The 25,953-nt window shown below is 43.6% G+C and overlaps 1 protein-coding gene across 2 annotated transcripts in view; it reads right to left on the bottom strand.

Annotated features, from left to right (window-relative positions):
* Window positions 1-25,953, bottom strand: part of COL26A1 (collagen type XXVI alpha 1 chain) — a 193,802-nt gene that overhangs the window by 87,463 nt on the left and 80,386 nt on the right. The window contains exon 3 of one of the 2 annotated variants that reach the window (XM_081053623.1): window positions 20,128-20,225. In XM_081053623.1, the coding sequence (XP_080909749.1) occupies window positions 20,128-20,225 (98 nt within the window). Of the gene's footprint in view, window positions 1-20,127; window positions 20,232-25,953 lie in introns of both variants that reach the window. The other variant, XM_081053624.1, reaches the window with a different exon arrangement.

Genomic DNA, 25,953 nt, shown 5'->3' on the forward strand with positions numbered 1-25,953 from the left:
AGTACGTTTAACACTACTGAACTGTATGCTTAAAAATGGTTAAGATGGTACTATGTTTGTTTGTTTTTTCACCACATTTTTTTTTAAGCTGGAGGAAGGAAGAGGCCCAGGCTTGGTGTCAGCGGTTTGGTTCAGGACATTCCTTGCCCAGAATCCCACCATCTGGAGGAAGCCCAGGCCAGGACACCTTAGACCAGGCTGAGTCTGATCGGCCCCCATTTTACAGATGAGGACACGGAGCAAGGGCCTGGCTCAAATTCAGATGGACACATACTCAGCTGTGCGGAAACAGAATCCTCAGAGCCCAGTGTGGGTCTTCTGAGCAGGAACTCTCTCCTTGTACAGAACCCCAGAAGCCAAACTTTCATGATTTAATAAACATTCATTGAGCATCTCCTACGTGCTGGGCCCTCTGCTGCGCAAAAGGTCACAGAGGAGTCAGATCCATGCCCTGTCATCTGGGAGCCAGTGGGTGGGGAGGGGGGTCTACTAAGTTGTTCAATAGCTCACCACCCAAAGTGCTACCTGCCATGAGTGCATGCTCAGGGTACAGAAGCAGCACAGATGCTGATCACGCCTCTCTCAATGATGGTGAGATGGGGAAGTCTAACAAAAGGAAGGGGCAGCTACACAAGGGTTTAAAGGGTGACAGAGGAGTTCCACAGTAAGGCAACATAGGGAAGAGCATTGAGAGCCTGGGAACAGCCAGTGCAAAGGCACAGAGGCAGGAACCAATCCGATGTGTTTAGACTATGAAAAGCTGCTCAGTTTTGCTAGAGCTTACATTGTGAGAGGAGGAGATGTGGAGCTGAGGCCAGAGAGAGACATAGACTTAGAGAGTTTGGACATCTTCCTGTGGAGGAAGGGGAGTGATGGAGGGTTTTCAGCAGGGCAGCAGCAAGGTCCAATCTGCCCCGTAGGGGGTCCCCCTGATGGTCATGTGAGGGTTGATTTGAGGACAAGGTCTGAGGCAGGATCTCAGAGGGCTGCTGAAACCCAGATTCTCACCAGAGTGATTGCTTAGACCACGGGGCTCCCTGGGGACTCAGGGTACCAGACAGTGGCTGTCAACTAGGGACCAGGCCCCCAGTAAACTTTGGGTAGACAGAAGCTCCAGATTGCAGGGTTCCCTTGATATCACTGGGAACACTAGGGACAGGCCACATCCACACACAAACAAAAGGGGATACCAAGTGACCAAGTGTCCCCCTCCAACCCCTAGCTGTAAAGAATTCAGAGAAAAAGGGGTGCTATGGACTGAACTGCATGCCCCCAAAATTCGTGTTGAAGTCCTACTCCCAAGGTGATGGTATTTGGAGATGAGGTCCTGAGGACGTGATCGGGTTCAGATGAGGTCATGAGGGTGGGTTCTCATGATGAGATTAGTGTCCTTATAAGATAAAACACCAGAGAGCGCTTTCTCCCTCTCCCCACCCGGCAATGTGAGGACACAGTGAGAAGGTGGCCAGGAAGAGAGCTCTCACCAGGAACTGAATTTGCCCATATTTTGATCTTCAATTTTGCAGCTTCCAGAGTTGTCTGTTGTTTAAACTACCTAGTCTATGGTATTCTGTTATAACAGCCCCAGCTAAGACAAGTGGGTTGAAAGGGAGCGCATTATTGAGGATATGTGAATACAGACTGTGCTGTAACCTCATAAAAATAAATTGGGTCCAGCTTCCCCACAGGGCACTTGTGCAGCCCAGAAGGCAGCTCTCCTTTCTTGGGAAAGGATGGCTCCACCACTGCTCACAGAACAGAGCCTGATAGGGAGGCATCATGCCTCCTCGGGGCCCATGGACACAGCCTTGGGAGGTGGAAAGAGTGAGCTTGGTGAGATCCAGTGAGGGCTCCAGCAACCCTACCACCTCATGCTGCAAGGCATGACACAAACCTCCTCCCTGCTCCAGGCCAACATCCCCCAGCTCCAACGTGGCTGGTGGGGATTACAGTCAGGCACCAACAGTGCAGGTTCACCCAGCCAGAGCTCTGTGCTTTGTAAAGGGCAGCTGATTCGGCAGTTCCAGGCGATGTCATCTTCCACTCTCCCCTCTCCTCACCAGAAGGGCCCAGGCCCAGCTTTCCACTTAAAGTTCTCAACCCCAAGTCCTGAGAGCTGGGTGGGCCCTCTCTGACCAACACTGGGATCATCTGTAAGAAGATGTCCTGTCCAATTTGCAGTTGACATGATATTATATAGAGAGAACCCTAAAGATTCCACCAAAAAATTATTAGAACTGATAAATGAAGTCAGTAAAGTAGCAAGATACAAAATTAATATTCAGAAATCAGTTGCATGTTTATACACCAATAATGAACTGTCAGAAAAAGAAACTAAGAAAATAGTCCCATTCACAATTGCATCAAAAACACACACACACAAACACAAAAACACCTAGGAATAAATTTAAAGAGGTAAAAGACCTGTACTCACAAAACTATAAGACACTGAAGAAAGAAATTGAAGAAGATACAAATAATTGGAAGCATGTACCATGCTCATGGATAGGAATAATTAACATTGTTAAAAGGTCCATACTACCAAAAGCAATATATAAATTCAATGCAATCCTTATCAAAATACCAATGGTATTTTTCACAGAACTAGACCAAATAATCTTAAAATTTATATGGAATCACAAAAAGACCCCAAATTAGCCACAGCAATCTTGAGAAAGAACAAAATTAGAGGTATCACCCTACCTGATATCAGACTATACTACAAGGCCATAGTAATAAAAATAGCATGGTATTGAAATAATGGAACAGAACAGAAATAAATCCATGCCTATATGGTCATTTAATCTATGACAAAGGAAGCAAGAATTCACATTGTGGTAAAGACAGTTTATTCAATAAATGGTGCTGGGAAAACTGGACAGATACATGCAAAAAAAATGAAACTGGACCGTCTTCTTATGACATAAGCAGGAATAAACTCAAAATGGATTAAAAACTTAAATGTAAGACCTGAAACCATAAAACTACTCCTAGAAGAAAACATAGCCAGTAAACTCTCTGACATTGCTCTTAGTGATGTCTTTTCTAATCTATCTCCTTGGGCAAGGGAAACAAAAGAAAAAATAAACCAATGGAACTACATCAAACTAAAAAGTTTTTTGCACAGCAAAAGAAACCATCAACAAAACGAAAAGACAGTCTACTGAATGGGAGAAGATATTCCCCAATGATACATCTGATAAGGGGTTAATATCCAAAATTTATAAAGATTTGTATTGTATAAAAATTTGTATATAAATTTATACAATTCGACACCAAAAAAAAACCAAACAATCCAATTAAAAAATTGGTAGAGGACCTGCATACTCATAGACATTTCTCCAGAGAGGACATACACATGGCCAATAAACATATGAAAAGATGCTCGATGTCACTCATCATCAGAGAAATGCAAATTAAAATCACAATGAGACACCACCTCATTGATAGCCTGTCAGAATGGCTATCATCAAGAACAAAATTAGAGGTATCACCCTACGTGATATCAGACTATACTACAAGGCCATAGTAATAAAAATAGCATGGTATTGAAATAATGGAACAGAACAGAAATAAATCCATGCCTATGTAGTCAATAATTCAACAAACAACAAATGTTGGCAATGATGCGGAAAAAAGGGAACCCTCGTGCACTGTTGGGATGGCAAATTGGTGCAGCCACTATGAAAAGTGGTTTGGAAGTTCCTCAAAATATTAAAAATAGAACCACCTGGGCCGGCCCGGTGGCTCAGGTGGTTGGAGCTCCATGCTCCTAACTCCGAAGGCTGCCGGTTCGATTCCCACATGGGCCAGTGGGCTCTCAACCACGGGGTTGCCGGTTCAACTCCTTGAGTCCTGCAAGGGATGGTGGGCTGTGCCCCCTGCAACTAAGATTGAACACAGCACGTTGAGCTGAGCTGCCGCTGAGCTCCCGGATGGCTCAGTTGGTTGGAGAATGTCCTCTCAACCACAAGGTTGCCGGTAACTGGACCTGGAGCTGAGCTGCGCCGGCCACAACTAAGACTGAAAGGACAACTTGAAGCTGAACAGCACCCTCCACGACTAGGATTGAAAGAACAACTTGACTTGGAAAAAAAGTCCTGGACGTACACACTGTTCCCCAATAAAGTCCTGTTCCCCTTCTTCCCCAATAAAATCTTAAAAAAAAAAAAAAAAAAAAAAAGCAGAACCACCTTATGACCCAGCAATTCCACTTCTGGGTACCTATGTTCACCTATTTGCAATAACCAAGATATGGAAGCAACCCAAGTGCCCACCAATAGATGATTGGCTAAAGAAGATGTGGTATACATACATAATGGAATATCACTCATCCATAAAAAATGAAATTTTACCATTTGCCACAATGTTAATGGACCTAGAGGGCAGTACGCTAAGTAAAATAAGTCAGATAGAGAAAGACAAATAGCATATGATCTCACTTACATGTGGAATCTAAACAAAATAAATTTAAAAACAAAACAGAAACAGACTCATACAGAGAACAAATTGATGGTTGCCAGAGCGGAGGTAGGTTGGGCAGTTGGGTGAAAAAGGTGAAGGGATTAAGAAATACAAACTGGTGGTTACAAAACAGACATGGGATGTAAAGTACAGCGTAGGGAGTATAGTCAATAATGTTGCAACAACTGTGTATCCTGCCAGGTGGGTACTAGACTAATTGGGGAGATCACTGCATAAACTATATACATGTCTGAGCACTATTCTGTACACCTGAAACTAATATAAAATAATATTGAATGTCAACTGCAACTGAGAAAAAGAAATAATTTAAAAAGAGAGAGAGAGAAATGTTCTGTCCAGACTTGAGGAGGGCTGGACCCCCTCCACTTTCCTCCTCTTTCTAGAAAAGACTGAGCTTAGGGTCAGGATAGCAGCAGGCTTTACCAGAGAACTTCTAGTCCAATGAGCCCATTTCTGCTTGTCATCTGTGGCCTGTCCTCGCCCTCTAGGAGGTGTGGACATTTCTTCTGGGAAAAGAGAGGGTGACTGCCAGTTGAATCACTCCTTAAGATCGTGGGTCACTGTAGGAACCCTCCCTGTAAGGACCTCCTCAGCTCAGGCAGGGGCTCCTGGCTTCTTTGCTCAGGCTCGTTCTGTGGACGCCTGTGCTCTCTGCTCCTCGGTATGTCCCAGTTCTAGGACTCTTAGGATGGGTCCAGTGCTGTCAGCTGCTGAGCTCTCCCTCCACCCCAGGAAAAGCAAAGCTACCTAGAAGATGGAGTTGTCGAGTTACAAGTGCTCCCTGGGTGGGGTCGGTCCCTCACCATCCACCATAACTGGCCATGGGTTCCGCTAAGCAAGGACAGGCCCCAAACAATCCACCCCATAGACCCTGAGGGTGGGCTGGGGTAGACAGACGGCCTCCACTGGCCACTGGATCTGCCCAGCCTGGGACAGCATAAACAGATGAGCAGGTGGCTGATGACAATGGCCAAGACCCTTCCCATCTCCTGGCCACAGTGTGGGTGAGATGTGCTCACTCCTGGGATCCCACCTCCAGCCAGAAAATTCTGAAAATGCTTCCCTGTGCTACTGAGACAGGTTGAGTGCTCTGGCCCCCAAAGCCCAAGTGTGTGACCTTGACCCCCAGCGTGTGGCCTCGTTTGTTGATTTGTGGATGACAGCCATTCTGACAGGTGTGAGTTGATACCTTCATTGTGATTTTAATTTGCATTTTTCTCTGAGAGAATCATAGTGGGAAGAAGGAAGAAAACCAACTCCGTGATCTGCTGAATAATATAACTACCTCTTTCTTTATGTTTTCTCCTATCTCCCCCACTTCTCCCCCACAACGTGCGGGACTCTAAAAAGTCCCCCACTCCGCTCCTGACTGTACTGGAGAGAAGCCGACTGGTATTTACCAGGCCACATGCAGGACAGACATATTCACCCTATAGCTAACCAGGAGATCCCAGCCTCCCCAAAGGCTGCCTTGGCCCAGCCACGGGACAGGGTGAAATGCACATCTGCTGCCCTTTGCCTGACCTCTTTTCCTCTGCCACCCGTAGCCTCCTCCATCTCACCCCCAGAATGTTTGCACCATTCCAGCTTTCATGCTCCAGCTCCATCTCCAAGCTAGCCTCTACTCACCTCTCAAAGAGGTAGCTGAATACAGCAAGAGAGACTGACTTCCCTGGGCTCTGCTCTGCCCTTTCCCACACCTCAGTGGAGACCCCAACTCCCTCCCTGCGTTCAGCATGATGGAGTGAGTGACAGGAGAGCCTTGTCTTTCACCTGGAGAGACGCAGGGTCCCTCTGCCCACTGGGGAAATGCCCGTGTTGCTCCAGGTGGCCTAACCCTGACCCAGAAGAGTCTCAGAAAATTCAAAAGCTTAACAATCATCTCTGGCATCACTCTGGCCCCTGCCACACCCTGTGAAATGCCCCTGGGAGAAGAAGACACCATGGGGAGTGCTGAGAGCCCTCTGGATGTGCAGACAGCCCAGCAGCCGAGCCATGTGCCTGCGACATGGGCCAGCCCCTGTGCAAGCTCTTTCCAGAAAAAGAAAAGGCAGGTGACATCTGTGGATATTCACAGCCCCACACAGCATGACAGGAGGTGCCGAAAGATGCTTGTCTGAGAACAAAACCCATCCCAACAGCTGGAACCACTCCAGGCTGCAATGCAATATCAAAGGGCCCAGAATCTCATCAAGTGCAGCCATGCTGTCAGTGGAAGCTGAGAGCAGAAGGAGATGCCCACTGGAGCAGACCTTCAGCTCTGCCGCACCACTAGGCCAGGACCCAAAATTTACCGAAGATGCCAGGAGAGAGGCAGGTGTTCAGGCCCTATGAAATGTCCTCCCCAGGTCAGCCAGACAGCCAGCCAGCAGCAACTATGACCTTTTCCTCTTGCCATACTCAGCCTCCCCCTCACCCATGGACCCTACAGGGCCTCACATAAGCAATATCAGTATTTCTCTACCCCTCAATTACTGATCTGTACAATGGGGATAATCATACATCTACCAGCTGAACCTCATATCTCACACACATGAAAATTGCTTTTGCAGTCATTCGTTCATTCAAGAAACAATCCAGGTTCCAGCTCTTTGCTGGTGGCTGGGAAAATTGAAATAAATATGACAGGGACATAAACTGCATGGAGGTCAGACAGTAAAAAGACTCTCTATGTGGTAAGTGGGGCAGAGACCCAGCCTCACAGGTTAGAGAAGACCCTGGAAGCAAGGAAGCTGAGTTGGGGAAGGAGGGCAGTTCTTCCAAGAAGCTTGGCTGGGAAAGGAAGCTCAAGTCAGGGCCGGGGCTTAAAGGCAATGCAAAGTTAATAAGATTGTCTTCTTAAAGATGAGAGATGATCTTTGTGCTTATGTGCTGATAGGGTAGAACGAGTGAGCAGGAAGGATGGAAACCACAGGAGAGAGGGGATGCCCAGTGGAGCGGAGTCCTGAGTAAATGAGCTAAGCCAGATCCAAAGGGCCAGGCCTTAAGCAGGAGGAAGACCCCCACTCCCCCGAATCCTTTACCTCCTTTGGGTCCCACAACACCTCAAACATCTTTAGCAATGCCCTTATTTCACAGTATTAGGATTATTTGCTCACTCTCTTGTCCCTGAACCTCTTTCCCCTACACACATACCCTGCCTGAGAGCTCCTCAGGTCCCCTTTTCATCGCTGTGACCCAAGCATCTAGCACAGTGATTAGAATCTCCCAGGCACTCAGCTACTTTGAATAAATGGTGCTACTTGCTTGTCCCTCCTTTTAAGCGAGTCTCAGAAACATGATCAGATTCACTGAGAATCATTTCCCTAAAATGCTGAGCTCTGCAGATCGGCCAGGAGGTTGCAGCCTCCTCCCAGGAGAACTCCTTCTGGCTTTGAACCCTCAGCCATTCAAAACACAAACACACTCATACACAGAGCTTGAGCCAGGGGTGAAATGTCAACATCGTCTTGGACTCAAATCAATCAGCTCAATGCTTGGATGCACTAGCTAAGCCAGCTCACCCCGGGCCTTCCCTTGCCTATATGGGGGCCCAGGGGGTTCAGTTCCTGTCCTGGCCAGGACTCCAGCTGAAAGAGAGAGAAAGAGAGAGAGAGAGAGAGGAAAAATCCCCTACTTAAGTTAAACTTGTCATCTCCTAATGAATTTGTGGCAGATCTTCTCCACAACACCAAGTCAACATGCGATCTGGCCTCCAAAACACTATGGACCAGGCCATCTTAGGTATTGCAGGAAGGGGCCAGCCCAGAGTCCAGCTTGTGTCGGGACCCGTCCCTTGTGTTGGGAAAACTTGGGTGGGATTTCTCAAGACCTCAAATGTTCCAGGTGGCTTAGAGTTAAAAAGCACTCCATCAGGGACAGAAGAACCAGGTTCTAATTCTACTTAGGCTACTTCTCAGCTGGATGAACTTGGCCAAGTTGCTGGTTCATAGGCCTCTACCTTCTTCAGATGTCCTCACATAGCAGAAAGTGGGGAAGGGGCTCTCTGGGGTATCTTATATAAGGGCCTAATCCCATTCATAAAGGCTCCACCCTCATGAGCTACTCACCTTTCAAAGGCTTCTCCTCCTAATATCATCACATTGGGGAATAAGTTTCAACATTTGAATGGGGGGGGGGCACATCAACATTCAGCCTATAGCAGCATCGATACCACGGAAATATAGAATAATGTGACTGAAAGCCTTTTCTAAAGAGTAAAGTACTATTTCAAAGGTAAAAAACGATGACATGATGATATGCTTGTTGATAAAAGTGATGGTGTTACCTCTGCTGCCAGCTGACTGAACTAACTGGAGGGACATCTACTGGTGGAATGCGGCTTAAGGAACTACTTTTAAAATTAAATCTAGTGGTGAAGTAACGGTAGTGTATCCCATGCTAATGCTTACTTCTTGGATCAGCACTGGCTGATATCATGTTCCAGGTACAGCTTTAACAGAACCCTAATGGAGTGTCAGGGAGTCTTTTGGGCACCACAAAGGGAAACAGATGATGACAACACCCTCTGGCCTCTAGAACCTCTCAGTCTGTCCACACCAGTGTAATCAGCAACCTTTCTAGGAGCTAATTTGACACTATGATTCAAAAGCCTTAACCCAATAATTCTGCATAGGAATTTATCCTAAAGAAATTATTAAAGGTATGGACAAAGATTTAGCTAAAAAGATGTCCATAAATTTCCAGTTCCAGTAATAATGGAGTAGCTTGTATCAGACTAACTCTACTTTGGATAAAAACTATAAACTCTAGATTTTAAAAATTTTAAACAACTATTTGAAGACACTAGAGACCAACATAAAGCCAGCAGAAACTGGAGGGAACTCAATCCTTGCAAAAAGGGAATAGCACTGAGTGAATTCTACATTACATGACCTTTCCCCTGGGTACACACCTCAGTTCAGGCAGTGCAGGGTGGCCAAAACTCAAGTCAAAAACTGCAGTGGTTTAGGTTTAAGGCTGCCAGAGGACATGGAAACTGAGAGAAGAATCTAATAAGGGAGTAGGCACACAGAGCAGAGAGCCCTAAACTCTATGTACAAACTCCCACCGAAATCCTTGGCTGATCCCTGAACCATACATGTGTAAGTGAGATTCCAATGAGCTCAGTAGAAAACAACAGTGGGAAAGCTACAAAAGCTGAGCTGAGCTATCAGCTGCTACCCAACAGAAGGAAGATGGTTTAGAGCTTGAATCTCTCCAAGTTAGGGGATTTAGTAAACACCTAGGACTTGCCTTTGAAACCACAGAAAGGCTATGCCTTAGGAGTAAAACTATATCCTAGGTTTAAGGGATTTACATACCCACCCTAATAAAATATAAAAACCAAACCTTAAGAAATTTACAGTGATTTAGCTGCTTGCTAGAACAAAAATCAACAGTCTTCAAGGAAATCAGAATCTCTAGAATATACCGAAATGTTCAGTATATAACCAAAATTATTAACATGAAAAGGAAGGAAGGAAGGACGGTAGGAAGGAAGGAAGGAAGGAAGGAAGGAAGGAAGGAAGGAAGGAAGGAAGGAAGGAAGGAAAGAAGGAAGGAAGGTAGGAAGGAAGGGAAAGAGAGAGAGGGAGGGAGGGAGGAAAGGAAGGAGGGAGGGAGGAGAAAAGAAGCAATTGTCACCCAAATCAAGAGAAATGTCAATACAAACAAACCCTAAGATGACCCAAATGTTGGAAATAGAAGATGAGAACTTAAAGTAGCTATTATCTATAAGTTCTAGGATATTAAATAAATTATGGTCAGGATGAGTGAACAGATGAGAAAATCTTATCATGGAAATATAAACAAAAAATAAAGTGGAAATTCGAGAACTGAAAAGTACAGTATCCGAAATGAAAATCTCACTGGATGTGCTTAAGAGAAGATTACAGATGTCAAAAGAAAGAGTCAATGAACTTGAAGACAGATCAATAGAAATTATTCAATCTGAAGAACAGAGAGGGAAAGAACATAACCTAATGACAATATCAAGCAACCAACATGTGTGCAAATGGAATCTTGAGAGGACAGGAGAGAATAGGGCGGGAAAATGTTTGAAGAAATAATGAACAAAATTTTCCTAATTTGGTTTTAAAAAATTGACTTATCGATCCAAATGCACAAAGAACCCCAAGCAGGATTAAGAAAATCCTATGTGGTAACATCATAGTCAAACTGCTGAAAGATAAAGTAAAATCTTGAAAACAACAATCTTGAATGTGGCGGGGACCCCATTCATGGAGGGGAAAACAACATATGAGTACAGCAGACTTTTCACCAGAAACAGTAAGTGCCAAAAGACAATGGACTAACCAATCTGTATAAAGCACTGAAAGAAAAAAATCCAGAATTATGAACGCAATGAAAATATTATTGAAAACAATGGAAAATGAAGTATCGGAGATGATGATGGGAGAAAATGGAACCCTTGTACCTTGCTGATGGGAATGTAAAAATGGTGCAGTCACTATGAAAACAGTTTTTCAATTCCTCAGCAAGTTAAACAAAGAATTACCATATGATGCAGAGATCCCATCTTAAGTACATATCAAAAAAGAATCGAAAACAGGTGTTCAAATAAAAACTTATATGTGAATGCTCATAGCGGCACTATTCACAATAGCCAAAGGTGGAAACACCCCAAATGTCCATCAATGGATGAATGAAAAAACAAAATGTGGTATATCCATATAATGGAATTTTATTCATTATTCAGATATATGCCACAACTTGGATGAAGCTTTAAAACATTATGCTAAGTAAAAGAAGCCAGACATAAAATGTATGGTTCTATTTATATGAAATATCCAGAATAGGCAAATCAACAGAGACAGAAAGCAGATTTGTGGTTGCCAAGGGCTAAGGGAAAGGAGAATGAGGAATGACTGTTTAATGGGTATAGGGTTTCCCTCTGGAGTGATAAAAAAAAGTTCTGGAACTAGATAGTGGTGATGATTGCAAAACATTGTGAATGTGTTTAATACCACTGAATTATACACTTTAAAATGGTTAAAATAATCAATTTTAGGTATGTGTATTTTACCGCAATTTAATTAATTATTTATTAACTATAATTAAGGCAAAATAAAGACTAAAATAACTTTCTTTTAGTTGAGGGAATTCATTGCATGCAGATCTGCACTACAAGAAATGTTGAAATAACTTCTTGGGGTTGAGGATAAAGGATACCAGATGGAGGCTCGGAGCTCCAGGAAGAGATTAAAGATCACTGGAAATGCTAACTATGGGATAAATACAAGGCTATTTTTTTTCCTCCTTCCACTTTTTAAAAAGATTATCTGGGGGGCGGCAGATGGCTCAGCTGGTTAGAGAGCGAGCTCTGAACAACAGGGTTGCCGGTTTGATTCCCACGTGGAGCAGTGAGCTGCGCCCCCCACCCCCTGCAACTAGATTGAAGGACAATGAGCTGCCACTGAGCTGCCAGAGGGGCGGCTGGATGGCTCAGTTGGTTAGAGCGCGAGCTCTCAACAACAAGGTTGCCAGTTCAATTCCCGAATGGGATGGTGGGCGCATGCATGGGATGATGGGCTGCGCCCCCTGCAACTAAAGATTGAAAACAGCAACTGGACTTGGAGCTGAGCTGCGCCCTCCACAACTAGATTGAAGGATGATGACATGGAGCTGATGGGCCCTGGAGAAACACACTATTCCCCAATAAAAATTTTTTTAAAAAGATTATCTGACTGGTTAGTGCAAAAATTGTAATAGTGAATTGTGAATTTTATAACATATTTAGATTTAAAACATATGGCAACAGTAGCACAAAAGATAGTGGGGGTGGATAAATGGAATTGTACAATTAATAGTTTCTTCCAATTTACATGGAATAGCCCCATATTTACTCTGTTTAATACAATAAGTTAAGGTAGCAGACTGTAATCCTCAGAAGAACAACTGAGAAATGATACAGAGAAGTATAACTAAATTCCAACAAAGGGAAATATGCAATTTCTGCTTCCAGTCATACTAACTTATACTAACTTGCCCTCCCACCATAAACAACTCAACAATTGGACAAAATTTATGAAACAAATGTTCACAAACATTGAACGTGGCACAATGATTCCTGAGAGAAGAGAAACAAACAAGGTGATTCCTAGAGGTACCTTCTGGACCAGAGCACAGGGAGAGGTGACTAAGTAGAACATGGCAATTTCTCTGAATTGTAGAGAAAGAAACCAGAGTTCAGGGAGGCTGAAGCAAATTTGGTGGACAGAATACCAACCAGAAAGTAGAGAATTGTATAGAAAAATATTTATGGGGTCAAAACTTATTGAACTGTACACTTCTGTTGTGCATAAATAATGTACATGTAATAAGTTGTATGTAAATTATACCTCAATAAATTTAAATTGTAAAATGCATAAGTAATTATTAAAAATTTAGAGAACATGTATAGCGCTGTATCTATGTATAGCCCCATATCTATAAAACCTATGCTATCAAATTCATTTGACAATGAATATGCTATCAAAAATTTTCCCTCAAAGAAAACTACAGGTCCAGATGGTTTCACTAGGAATTCTATTAAACATTTAAGGAAAAAGTAATATCAACTTTACAAAAAAAAAAAAAAGTGCTTTCAGAAAATAGAGGAGGAGAGAAATTTTCCTAATTCTTTTTATGAGAACAGCATAACCCTCGTAACTAAAAACTAACAGACATTATAAGAAAATTACAGATAAATATCAAATATGGAAATATAAAAAAGAATAATACATCCAAATGAGGTTTATCTCAGTAATAATAATGTTATTCCCAGGAATAAAAGGTTGGTTTCGTATTCTAAATCAATGATATTTGTCTCATTAACAAATAAAGAATAAAAATATATGATCACCTTAATATAGATGCAGAAAAAAACATTTGACAAGATTCAGTACCTATACTCTCAACAAACTAAGAATAGAAGTGATTATCTTCATCTGATAAATAGCATATGTGAAATATCTACTACTAACAACATACTTAATAATAAAATATTGAGAACTTCCCCACTATGACCAGAAACAGGGCAAATATGTCTGTTTTCACCACTTCTATTAAATATTTTACTTGAAGTTCTAGCCAGCCAAATAAGGCAATAAGAAGAAATAAAAGTCATAAAGATTTGAAAGGAAGAAGCAAAAATGTCTTTATTCACAGAGGACATGATAGTTTTGGTAGAAAATCCAAAGGAATCAATAAATAAGCTATTAGAACTAATAAATAGATTTATCACAGTTTTTGTATACAACGTAAATATTTTAAAATCAAATATATTTCTATATACTAGCAGCAAAAAAATTAGAAAATGAAAATTTTAAAAGCATTTCCATTTTTTAAAAAGGCCCAAAATTACAAAATATTTAGAAATAAATTTAATAAAAGACAAGCATGCTCTCTACTCTGAAAACTACAAAACATGGCTGAGAAAATTTTTAAAAAGCCTAGATAAATGGAGAGCTATACCATGTTCATGAATCAGCAGACTCATTATTAAGATATCCAGTCTTCCAAAATTGGACTATAAATTTATCACAATCCTAATCCCAATCCCAACAGACAGCTTTTTGTAGACATTAATAAATTGATTGTAAGATTTTTATGAAAATGCAAAGGAATGAAGGTGGTCAAAACAGTCTTAAAAAAGAAGAAACTACAATTACATTCCATTTCATTCCCACTAGAATAGTTAAAATTAAAAAGACTAATACCACCAAATGTCGGCAAGAATATGGAACATTTGGAACATACTTTGTGAGAATGTAAACTGTTAAAACCTCTTTGGAAAAAAGTTTGGCTATTTCTTATAAAATTAAACAACTCAATTTAAAATGGGCAAGTCTTAGACACTTCACACACACAAATAAATGGTATAAGAATGGCTGGTAAGCATATCAGGTAGGCATACAAATAGATGCTCAACATCATTAGTCAGCAAGGAAATGAAAATTAAAATCACAGTGAGAGAGCATTTCACACCACTGCAATAGCTAAAATAAAAAAGACGGATAACACCAAATGTTGGCAAGGATTTGGAGCAATTGGAACATACTTTCCCGGTAGAAGTGTAAAATGGTAAAACCACTTTGGAAAAGAGTTTGGCTCTTTCTTATAAAATTAAACATATACCACAACCTGGCAATTACACTCTTAGGGATTTACCCAAGAGAAATAAAAACATATGTCCACAGAAAGACATACACAAGAATGTTCACAGAAGCTTTCTTCATAAAGCTGAAAACTAGAAACATCCCAAATATCTATCCACAGGAGAATGAATGAATAAAATTGTGGTTGTTTATACAATGGAATAATGGAATAATACCCAGTAACATCGATGAATAAACTACTGATACACACGTAACAGCATGAACACATCTCAAAAATTATGTTAAGTGAAAGAAACTATACACAGAAGGGAATTATACTATATGATTCCATTTATATGAAGTTCAAGAATAGGTAAAACTGATCTGTGATGATAGAAACTAGAACAGTGGTTGCTTAGGGGTGGGAAATATCTGGGAGATGATGGAAATGTTTATGCATTTATCAAACTCAGAAATCGTACATGCAAGATTAGTGCATTTCAGTGTGTGTTAATTTTACCTCAGTTAAAAAGAAGATGTTTACAACAATGTTATTAATAATTTAATATTGGAAGCAACTTAAATATCTTGTAATAGCAGTGTAGTTAATAAGATGTGTAACCAAATTCCGCAGCCACTAAAAATGATACTATAGAAAGCTATGTATCGACGAGGAGAGATGTTCATGACAACTTTTTTGAAAAAGAAAGTTATCAAACAGCATGTGCATTACAACTGACGTGTAAGCACAGAAAGCAGGCTGGAGGCATTTCACCAAAGCGAGACTTGAGGTTATCTTAAGAGGATGTTTTCCCTTTTTCTACACATGTACTTGCTTTTTTACTAAGAAAAAATATATATTTGTAGATCTATAAATATACTTATAGACAAAGATTCATAGATACAGTTAATTTTCATTATTCATGGTAGTTGTGTTCTATAAAGACACCGGGAACTCTGAATTAGCAAATACTGAACCATTGCTCCTAGGGGAAGTACAGGGGTAAGCGTCCGGTCACAATATTTTCATCAACTGATCAATATGTGACCTTGTTTTATGTGTACTTCTATTTTAAAATGCCTTATTAAATATATACGGTTGATTCATTAACACTGAACTCACAGCCAACAGTACCAATGCCTGAACAAATCTCATATAACACATGTATTTTCTCCAAAAGACACATCATAGCCGTTGTGCACTTAGGAACACTAGACAGCCCTACTCTTGGGAACATTTTAAACAATGGGATCACCCAAAAAAGCCTAAAAATGTGGAAAACACGGCATTAAACAGATCTTGAAAAGGACACTTGTTTGCAGTGTAAGAGTTGAAACAAGAAGGCAGAGCCATTGCGACCTCAGTTGGGAGTTATGAGAGTTGGGTGACTCAAATCATTTACCACTCTATGCATATCTGTGAAAGACCACGAAAGTGCTGCAAGTATTTATTGATTCGGGGGGTTACAAGTAAACTTCAGCAAGTAGGCCAATTCACAGATACAGAATCTGCAAATAATTAGGGTCAACTATATATAGACATATCTATGAAAGATAGTATCCCCAAGCCTTTAGCCTGCACTCCTGGAGTATCCGGGGAGGAAAGAACAGAGTCTAGTAGGAAGAAGGATCTGGGGAGACACAGAAAGGAGAATGCAGGCCCAGAAAGAGGCCACCTGGGCGGCGGGAGCCTCCTACCCCTAGGCAGTACGAGTCCTGAGTCGTAAGACCAGAGGCCTGAGCACTTGGAAGGAAGACCAGACACAGCCAAAGAAAAAAGATGCTTCTCCTAGCAAATCTCATCTGACCCAAAGCAAAACACACCTCTGAGAGGCAGCAATGGGACTGGGTGGGAATAAATGGCCCAGGATCCTCCACAGGCATCTTAGGAATGTGCTTCAAGTCACAGGCACTGCCTTGATTTCACCTTTTGTCTTCATTGTTTCATTTTCAGGAATGTAGAATCTTTACAAAGGCTTTCAAGAGCCAGTCCCAAACTCAGCCCAGGTCCTCACACTCGCAGGAATCCTCACCATCACGAAGCCTTGTGCTCACAGCTAGTAGGGAGCCACTTGACCTTGAGGCTTTCTGAAGGAGGCACGCCTCGTCTTTCCCTCGTCTTTCGCCCTTCACTGGACATGCCCTCTGGGCTTCATCCACTCATCTTCAAGAAGGCTAACCCAAAACATGGCAATAGGGCAAAAAGGTGATGGCTTCACCTTTTCATGTCATGCTAGAGCACTCTCTAATGAACCTTAGTGCCACTGACTCCCTGGGAGAATGTCACTTTGCTTATTTACCACATATTACGGATTACAGCCCAGGTTCTGCAACATTGGATGTTAACTTGTACAAAACTGGTAAGGTGCAAGTGATTTCTGCTCGGTAGAGAGGATAGCACAAAGGTTTTGTTTTTTATTGTCCTATAGTGATATTATTTCATATATGTATATATAATATACTTCACATTATATATATATATGTGTGTGTGTATATTATATGTAATATACATATATAATTTATAGACATAATGATATATAATATAAATAATATAAATATAAATGGATTAGAAAATGTAATGGATATAACAGCGATGAATTGATCTTACCCAGAGAGAGGTCTGGCCTTTGCACATGGCTCCCCGGAGGTGATCTCTAAACCCTTAGAAGGGCCTGCCGATGAAAGTGGCTTTGTTGACCTGGGAAACTTGGGACATGCCAGTCTATGCTAACAATGTGATATTTATGGCATCCGTGGGCCACGCAGTGCCAGCTCAACCTCCAAAAGGGCTAGGAACAGCTCAGCCATGTAGGCAGTCACCAAGTGTACGAGGTCTGACAATTAAGTTCGTGAACTTGTTGCATCGATGTTGCTCACCTTTTCTTGATATCAGAGGGATTATTCATTATGAATTTTCTAACTGGACAAACAGTTAACCAAGTTTACCATTTGGAAGTGCTGAAAAGGCTGCGTGAAAAAGTTAGACAACCTGAACTTTTCGCCAACAATTCATGGCTCTTGCATCACGACAATGTACCAGCTCACACGGCACTGTCTGTGAGGGAGTTTTTAGCCAGTAAACAAATAACTGTATTGGAACACCCTCCCTACTCACCTGATCTGGCCCCCAGTGACTTCTTTCTTTACCAAAGATAAAGGAAATATTGAAAGGAAGACATTTGATGACATTCAGGACATCAAGGGTAATATGATGACAGCTCTGATGGCCATTCCAGAAAAAGTTCCAAAATTGCTTTGAAGGGTGGACTAGACGCTAGGGTCAGTGCATAGCTTCCCAAGGGGAGCACTTCGAAGGTGACCGTAGTGCTATTCAACAATGAGGTAGGTAGCATTTTTTCTAGGATGAGTTCGTGAACTTCATTGTCTGAACTCATATATGTGACTGAGGCTCAGGGAACTTCCCTGGTTGGCAATACCCCAAGCACATTGTCACAAGTCATTGCTGGGAGAGGTTAACACTGGGGGTAGGGCGGGGGACAACTGAACCCTCTGAGTGTGGACCCCTCGTGGACTCTGCCCCCTGCATCTCTTTCCTGGGCTGATTTTAATCTGTCTCCTTCCACTGTAATAAACCATAAACATATTCATGAGTTCTGTGAGCCCTTCTAGTGAATTATCAGACCTGAAGGTGGTCTTGGGGCACCTCAATCAGCATATATATCAGTTTCTGTAATCCTCTTTTGAACCAGCTTTGCCATTCTGTTGGTTCCCTCATCAAATGAGTTCAATAAAACACAAGCTCACTATTGACTTGTGTGAGAATTATGACTTAAACATTTTGAGACTTATACTTCATTTAGTAGTTCATTCATTTCTCTAATAAAGAGATTATGAAGATAGATGAAAAAACATATATGCTATAATGCTGCAGAGGTTTCCAGGAGACAGAGGAAGGGGACCCATTTAGGCCAGGACCAGTAACCCTTAGGAGAACCAAACAGTCCCGCAGGGTGGCAAGAGGCAGACACACGATTATAGTCACCTCAGGCAATTGTGGGGGGGCAGGTGGCCAGGGGAAGCCTGGGTTCTCTGGGAGCTGAGAGAAAGGCCTGGAAGCCTTCCTAATGCTGTAGGAGGTCTTATAAAAGTGAGGCCATGATGGTAAACCAGTACTCCACTGGGCGGAGCCCAACGGTGCTCATTTCAGTGATGGTTGAAAATCGCCCAGTCAGTTACTTAAGGGTAAATCCATCACTTCTCTCGAAACCCTTGCCTCTCCAGCCTCTTGCAGAATCTAGAGAACAGGTCTGCTCTGTTCTGTTAGAGAGCAGATATCTCTCCCCACAGCCATGCACTGACACGTGCTCTGAGGACTTCATACCTCAGCGAGGAACTGGTGTGAGTTGTGTTCATTCAACACATATAGTACAGGGTCCTGCCACCCACGCCTCCACCTGGAGGCCTCCCCTCACCCCTCACCCTTGAGCTCCCCCCTGCTCCTCCCCAAGGAAAGGCCCAGGGCAGTCCTGTGCCCCGAAGGCTACCCACCCTCCACTCCCAGGATCAGGCAGCTCTCAAACAGGACCCTTTTATATCCCAGCCCCTTCCTTCAGCTCAGCTTTGGGCCACGGACCCATGGAAGCACCATCATCATCACTATTACTGCTAGTTCTGTTGTTATGTTATTAGGCAGTTTATAATAAAAGCACATATCTAACTTATATTATAACTTATTATAATTGTATTATCACTTTGCTTATATTATAAAAGCATATATATAACAAAATCAGTAAGTTAGGTAATGAAAAAGATGAGAGAGAATAATTCTGTTAGAAAGTCAAGGTTGATGAGAACTACTGTTTCCAACAAAACTGACCCCTGAGGCTTCGGACTGGCCAGGTATACTGGGAACAAGATGGGCTGCAAACCTGTTCGTTAGGCAGGCCCTGCCTTCCCACGCTATGAGCACGGCAGACATTTGCCGTTGGCCATCTCTGACTTCCATCCGAGTGCAGCTGTCTGGCTCCATCAGGCTCCCAGAGCCAAGCTGAGCCCAGCCCAGGCATTGGAAGGAAGGCTCGGCTCCAGGCCCCGTTCTCCTGTCCTCCCACTGGGCACCAGCCGGGCAGAAGGGCAGGGGCAGCCAGGAGAGGCCTTCCTTCTGCTGCCACCCACCAGGTTTATCTGCCTCATTCTACAACAGACGTGGCTCCAAGGCTGGTGGACCTCCATCTGCATTTGCTCAGAGCCCAAACTTCCTGCTCTGCCTGCCCTAATTTCTGGGTAAGTCAGAGCCGGAGAGGAAGCAATAGGCTATAAGTCAAATCATTTCCCCCAGGCCAGGGCACATGGGTCTCCTCCATTGCCTACCCAAACTATGCACACAAGGACCCCACCTCAGTGCCACGGGCAGGGTGGCAGGCTCCCCCCAGTTTGGCCAGTCCAGAGCACTTGGTTCTGAGGTGCTTGGGAAAAGGAAGGAAGAAATGTGGAGGAACAAAGACATGTTCACAGGAGAAGGGCAGGAGAAGAAGCCCCCAGAACTCTGACGCCCAGACCGGCCAGTGTCCCGTCCCCTGCCTCTGTGCCCCAGTGGACTCACCCTCATCACAGTTGCTCCCGGTAAAGCCAGGGCAGCACCTCCACTCCAGCGCCGTCACCGTTCGGTAGGACACTCTGTATGTGGGTCTGATCAGAGTCCTGTAACTAACACAAGGTCAGCGTCAGGAAAGTGTGAGCACCCAACTGCCCACCCCCAGACCCCACCCCTGCAGAGCTGGCCCAGCCCGGGGCTCTGGGAGCCGCCCCGGCTCTGTGCCACTGGCTGTGTGGCCCTGGGCAAGTGACCACCCCTCTCTATGCCAAGTGTGTTCTCAAGTTCTTTCCAGCTCTGTCTTCCTGAAAGTCTCCAAGGGTGAACACCTGTGATGAGGAAACGTCCTGCACACTGACTCCTATGGTCTGAAGTGTGTCCCCTGGGATTCATATGTTGAAGCCATAAGCCCCCGAGGTGACTGTATTTGGACATAGGGCCTGTAGGAGATATTTAAGGTGAAATGAGGTTGTAAGGGTGGGACCCTAATCCAATAGGACTGATGGCTTTATAAGAAAAGGAAAAAAAGAGAGTCACTCTCACCCACTGAGGAAAGGCCATGTGGGGACACAGCAGAAGACAGCTGCCTGAGAAAATAAATGTCTGTTGTTGAAGCCCGCAGTCTATGATGCTTTCTTATGACTGCCCAATAATGAATATGGAAAAGAAAAATAACCTGCACAAATTCCATCTACCCACAAGTGACTGAATTCCAATCTTTCCCCCAATTGTTATTTCTTCTTGTTGATTCATCCAATGAACACGTATTAAGCACCAACTACATGCCGTACTGTGGTCGCAGACTGATAAAACTGTCCCCACCCTCAGGAAAATCACAGCCTAATGGATGAGAGAGACTTCAATGACAACTTACATTCCAGCAGTTGGGACCCTTACAGCAATAAAATGTTCTGCAAACTGCTATGGATTCCATGGTCAGATTTCATAGTCCTACAGTTTTCAATTTTTTCTTAAAAAGAAGTTTGATGCTTATTTTGTATCAAATTTATTTTGGAATTTTGTGAAACGCCAAGAACAGTGAATATAACATGGATGACCCAATTTCACAAGGAGGACAAATTCAGCCTTATTATTTGCTTCTTATTAACAGGCCTCATTATAATTTTGCTGCTTAATCAAGTTGGCACAACTTCTTCTCGAACGCAAAACTATGTGACTTCACAAAATCTGAATCTGCTGACACCAAGCAACTTAATCGACAAGTGGAAAAATTATTAATTAACTGGTAGCAGCAGGCATGCTGTTTCGAGACACCCTGTTGAGAGGAAAACACACAAGTCACGTCCTGAATTTCAGAAATACTGCACTGAATCTGAACAATCCTGTTACACTAATTTCTCTTAAAAAAAAATACTCTCACTCATGTTTCGTACACATTCCAGCAAATCGGCTTCCCTCTGGATATCTACAAGGGGTATGGCTGTGTGAAGCCAGGGGCAGGAACCTTCAAGCGAGGGGCCAGAAGTCTGCATACAGAGGTGCCCACAGCTGAGCCCTGGAGAGCAAATCCAGGCCTTTGGACTCTCAGAGCCCCCCAAGGAAGCAGTGTAGGCCCTGGGGGTTGAGTGTGGCACAGCGTTGTGCTCACCACTCCTTACAGCAGGTGGCCTGGTGGGACGTAGGTGGGTTGGTGAGCCTGCGTCCAAGGAGTACAAACAGACTGAACTGCATAACAAACAACACACACTTTCACACTCATAACACAGATTCATTCACACACTCACACATCCCGTCACATGCTTTCACGTGCTTTCACACACATACCCACAACACTCAACACTCCCATGTTCTCATTCACAGGCTCAACCCTCACACCTCCTTCCTGATGCAGGTCTCCCAGCCTGAAACAGGCCTAGATGGGAGAAGGGAGAAGCTTTAATTTAGTTTAAAAATTCCATTTTTATTGTGGTCATCATTTCACGATGTATATAAATCAAACCATCATGCTGTACATCCTAAACTTATACAGTGACATACGTCAATTATTTCTCAATAAAACTGGAAAAAAAACAACAAAAACAAAAACCGAAAAAAAGATATCGATTCTAAAATTCATTCCGGGAGTAAGATTGTTGCTCCAGCTGAGAGAACCTGAAAAGCTTCAGAATACACGCAGGGCTGACGTGCAGGGCACGAAAGGGTCAAGTAGCTTGCGGCTCATGTCCTGCCCAGTGAATGTGATGCCACGATCGGGTCCCCCCATAACCTCAGCAGCAGGGGGTAGATGGAGCCCTAGGCGGCAGGGCACAAGCCCTGGGCTTTGGGCTCTGTCCTTAGTTCACCACTTGGATTTGCACACATTTCTTAACCTCTCGGAGCCTGTTGCCTGGTCTGCATGACGGAGACCAGGATGTGGAGTATGAGGCTCACTGGAAGGGCACGTGTGCAAGGCACTGGAAGCAGAAAGAAATACACAGGTGCTAGGTTTACAAAACGTAGATCTGAGCTCGTGCCTCTCGGGCTGCACCCTTTAATCACCACGGGGATTAGGAGAGTCCGAGCTGCTTAGCCACCTGTGCAGGCCCTTCTCCAGCTCACACAGCCCCCTGTGCCACAGGCCACCCCTCAGCCTCCAGCCCGTGAGTTCTCCAAATGCGCCAGGCATTCTCCAGTCCATGTCTTGAATGATGATGGTGATTAAAGGTAATAGTAACAGGGATGGATATAAGAGTTTTGACTGAATGTTCACCATGTATCAGGCACTGTTCTGAGTGTTTTATATTTTCATAACAACCCTAACAGGTGGACACTATTACTATTCCTAATTTATAGATGAGAAAACTGAGGCACAAAGAGGTTAAGTTTCTCAAGATCACATTGCTAGAAGGTGGTGGAAATGAGGTCCAAATGCAGGCAGAACTGGCAGAGCTTAGCAATATTAGTTTGTGTCCATTCAGTACGGGGTAACATTTTTCCTCCCTACAGCTGCACAAGTTACCAACCTTGAGCCCCTGAACCAGAGGGAGAGCTCGTCCCCCAGATAAAGTCTTTCTGCCCCTCATTCTGAGGCCACGGGCCAGCATGTCCCAGTCTGGAACCAGAAGGAACCAGATGGCCTGTGAAGTCCTAGAGCAGGGCACACCAGTAGGTGGCACTGCTTCACCAGCCCAGAGGGTAGGGCTCACCGTGTCTGCCCCCTCCAGTCTCACCTGAAGGCCAACGGCAGGCTCAGTGTTGGTGCCTTGTCCCCCAGTCTGGGCAAGAACCTGAAGAGGTTAACCTCCTGCGTCCATGAAGAACTCTCAGCTCTTCCGCTAGGGTCCAGTCCGAAACCCAGTAGTCTTTCCAAAATGCAGACCCAGTTTTTATGACTGTCCTCTCAAAACCTTCCAAACTTTTGAGGCCAGTAAATAAGACCTTACCTACCCTGCCATGACCAGCCAAGGCTCCTACTTCCAGTATACAAGCTGTTCTTCCTGTCCCTGGGCCTTTGCATGTGAAGGCTGCCTACCTGCCCTTCTCCTTTCCTCTGCCTGAGAAAAATCCCCAAGAGCTTTGAGGGTGTGATTCCAATGTCCCCTCCTCCTCTGTGAAACACCCCCGCCCCCTGGCCAGAGTTCACAAGCTCCCTTCTCAGCCCTCCCACAACACATGGTACAGAGCTTGGTTTTAACCCAACACTCCTCCGTGCACTCAGCAGATACGTACCAAAAGATTGCTGTGTGCCAGGCACTTGGGATACAAGAATGAAGAAGGCAGGCACACTCCGTCAGAGCTTGTGGCACTACGAGTCATATATCACATGTGAACGTGACCACATACTGTCACAAGTTCTATGAAGGGAATAGCACTGAGTTCACTCCTCACATTATGATGGAATTGTTTTCTTCTGTGATTAAAATATAATTTACATACAGTAAAATAGATAAATCTGATGTTTAGCTCAATGAACTTACACCTATGGGTACACCAACATTCCCATCCCTCAAAAGTTCCCTTTTGCCCCCTCCATACTGATTACCCAGCCCCTACACATAACCACTCTTCTGACTTCTCTCACCAGAGATTAGTTTTGCCTGTGCTAAAATTTCATACAAATGAACTCTTACAGCATGCAATCATTTGTGTTTGCCTTCTTTCACTCATGCATTATGTCTGTGAGACTCATCCATGTTAAGTATAGAACTATTTTGTTCCTTTTTATTGCTACATAATATTCCATTATATAAATATACCATTCTTCTGTTGATGGACATTTGGGTTGTATCCAGTCTTGGGCTCTGATAGAAAAAAGATGCTATGAGGGTGCTCATGTAAGTCTTTGTAAACAGATGTTTCCATTTTTCTAGAGTATATGTACCTAGGAATAGAATTGATGGGACACATGATGGATACATGTTAACTTTAGTAGATGCTACAAACAGGTTTCCATGGCCTGTTTGGAGGAACCCATTCACACACCTAGCAGCAGTGTATGAGTTCCAGTTGTTCTGTAACCTTTCCAAGGTTTGATACTGTCAGTCATTTTCATTTTAGTCATTCCAGCCTGTATGCAGTACTCTCGTTATGATTTTAATTTGCAATTCCTGTTGACTAAATAAAGTAACCTCTTTTTGTGTTTGTCACTTGAATATCTTTTTTGCGAAGTACCTGTTCAAGACTTTTGCCCACTTTCACATTGGTTTTTGTGTCTTTTCCTTATTGATTTGTAAGACATATATATTCTTTTTTATCATTTTACCATGGGATTTGAATTTTATTTGGTATAACCATACGTCATATATTTTATGGGATTTTACTTTTTTAAAAAGATTTTATTGGGGAAGGGGAACAGGACTTTATTGGGGAACAAGTGTGTACTTCCAGGACTTTTTCCCAAGTCAAGTTGTCCTTTCAATCGTAGTTGTGGAGGATGCCGCTAAGCTTCAAGTTGTTGTCTTTTCAGTCTTAGTTGTGGAGGCCGCAGCTCAGCTCCAGGTCCAGTTGCCGTTGCTAGTTGCAGGGGGCGCAGCCCACCATCCCTTGTGGGAGTCGAACCTGCAACCTTGTGGTTGAGAGCCCGCACTCCAACCAACTGAGACATCTGAGCACCCGGGAGCTGAGCAGCAGCTCATTGACTTCATTCTAGTTGTGGAGGGCGCAGCTCGTGGCCCATGTGGGAATCGAACTGGTAGTCCCATTGCCCAGAACTCGCGCTCTAACCAACTGAGCCACCCGTCCACCCCAATATATATCTTTATAGGAGACCTTTGTCACATATATGTATTGCAAATGTTTCCTCCCAATCTGTGGTTTGCCTTTTCATTTTCTTACAGGTGTATTTATGATAATCAGTTTTTAATTTTGATGAAGTCCAATTTACAAATTTTTAAATTTTATTATTTGTTGGGTAGAAGTCAAGGTTCATTGTTTTTCATTTGGCTAACCACTTGCTCCAGCATCAAGAAGGTCAAAAAAAAGACCGTCTGGGACACGTCATCAAAATGGCGGCGTGAGTGGAGCCTCTGTAAACCTCCCCTGGAATTTACAACTAATAGGACAACAATAACTCCACAAAGGACTCACTGCACAGCAGACAGGCAAGACGAACAGGCCCACTACTAAATTCACCTAAAGGTGGACAAACCGCGTGTGGGGGGGAGGAGGGAAGGGAGAAGTGAAGGGAGAAGTGCGGGGACGGAGCCGCGCGGGCACGGGACGCAGACCTCGCTCAGTGCTCCGAGCTCACTGCATCCCGGAACTACCGCAGCAGCAGGAGAGGGAAGAGCTCGGACTGCTAGGGCTCCACTTATGGTCCACAGGGCTGAGGGGGCAGCATATAACACGGCTGAACACAACGCTCACGGCAGAGACCTTGGAGAAAAGACTGAGGGA

The sequence above is a fragment of the Rhinolophus hipposideros genome (assembly GCF_964194185.1).
Source record: "Rhinolophus hipposideros genome assembly, chromosome: 7".
NCBI lineage: Eukaryota > Metazoa > Chordata > Mammalia > Chiroptera > Rhinolophidae > Rhinolophus > Rhinolophus hipposideros.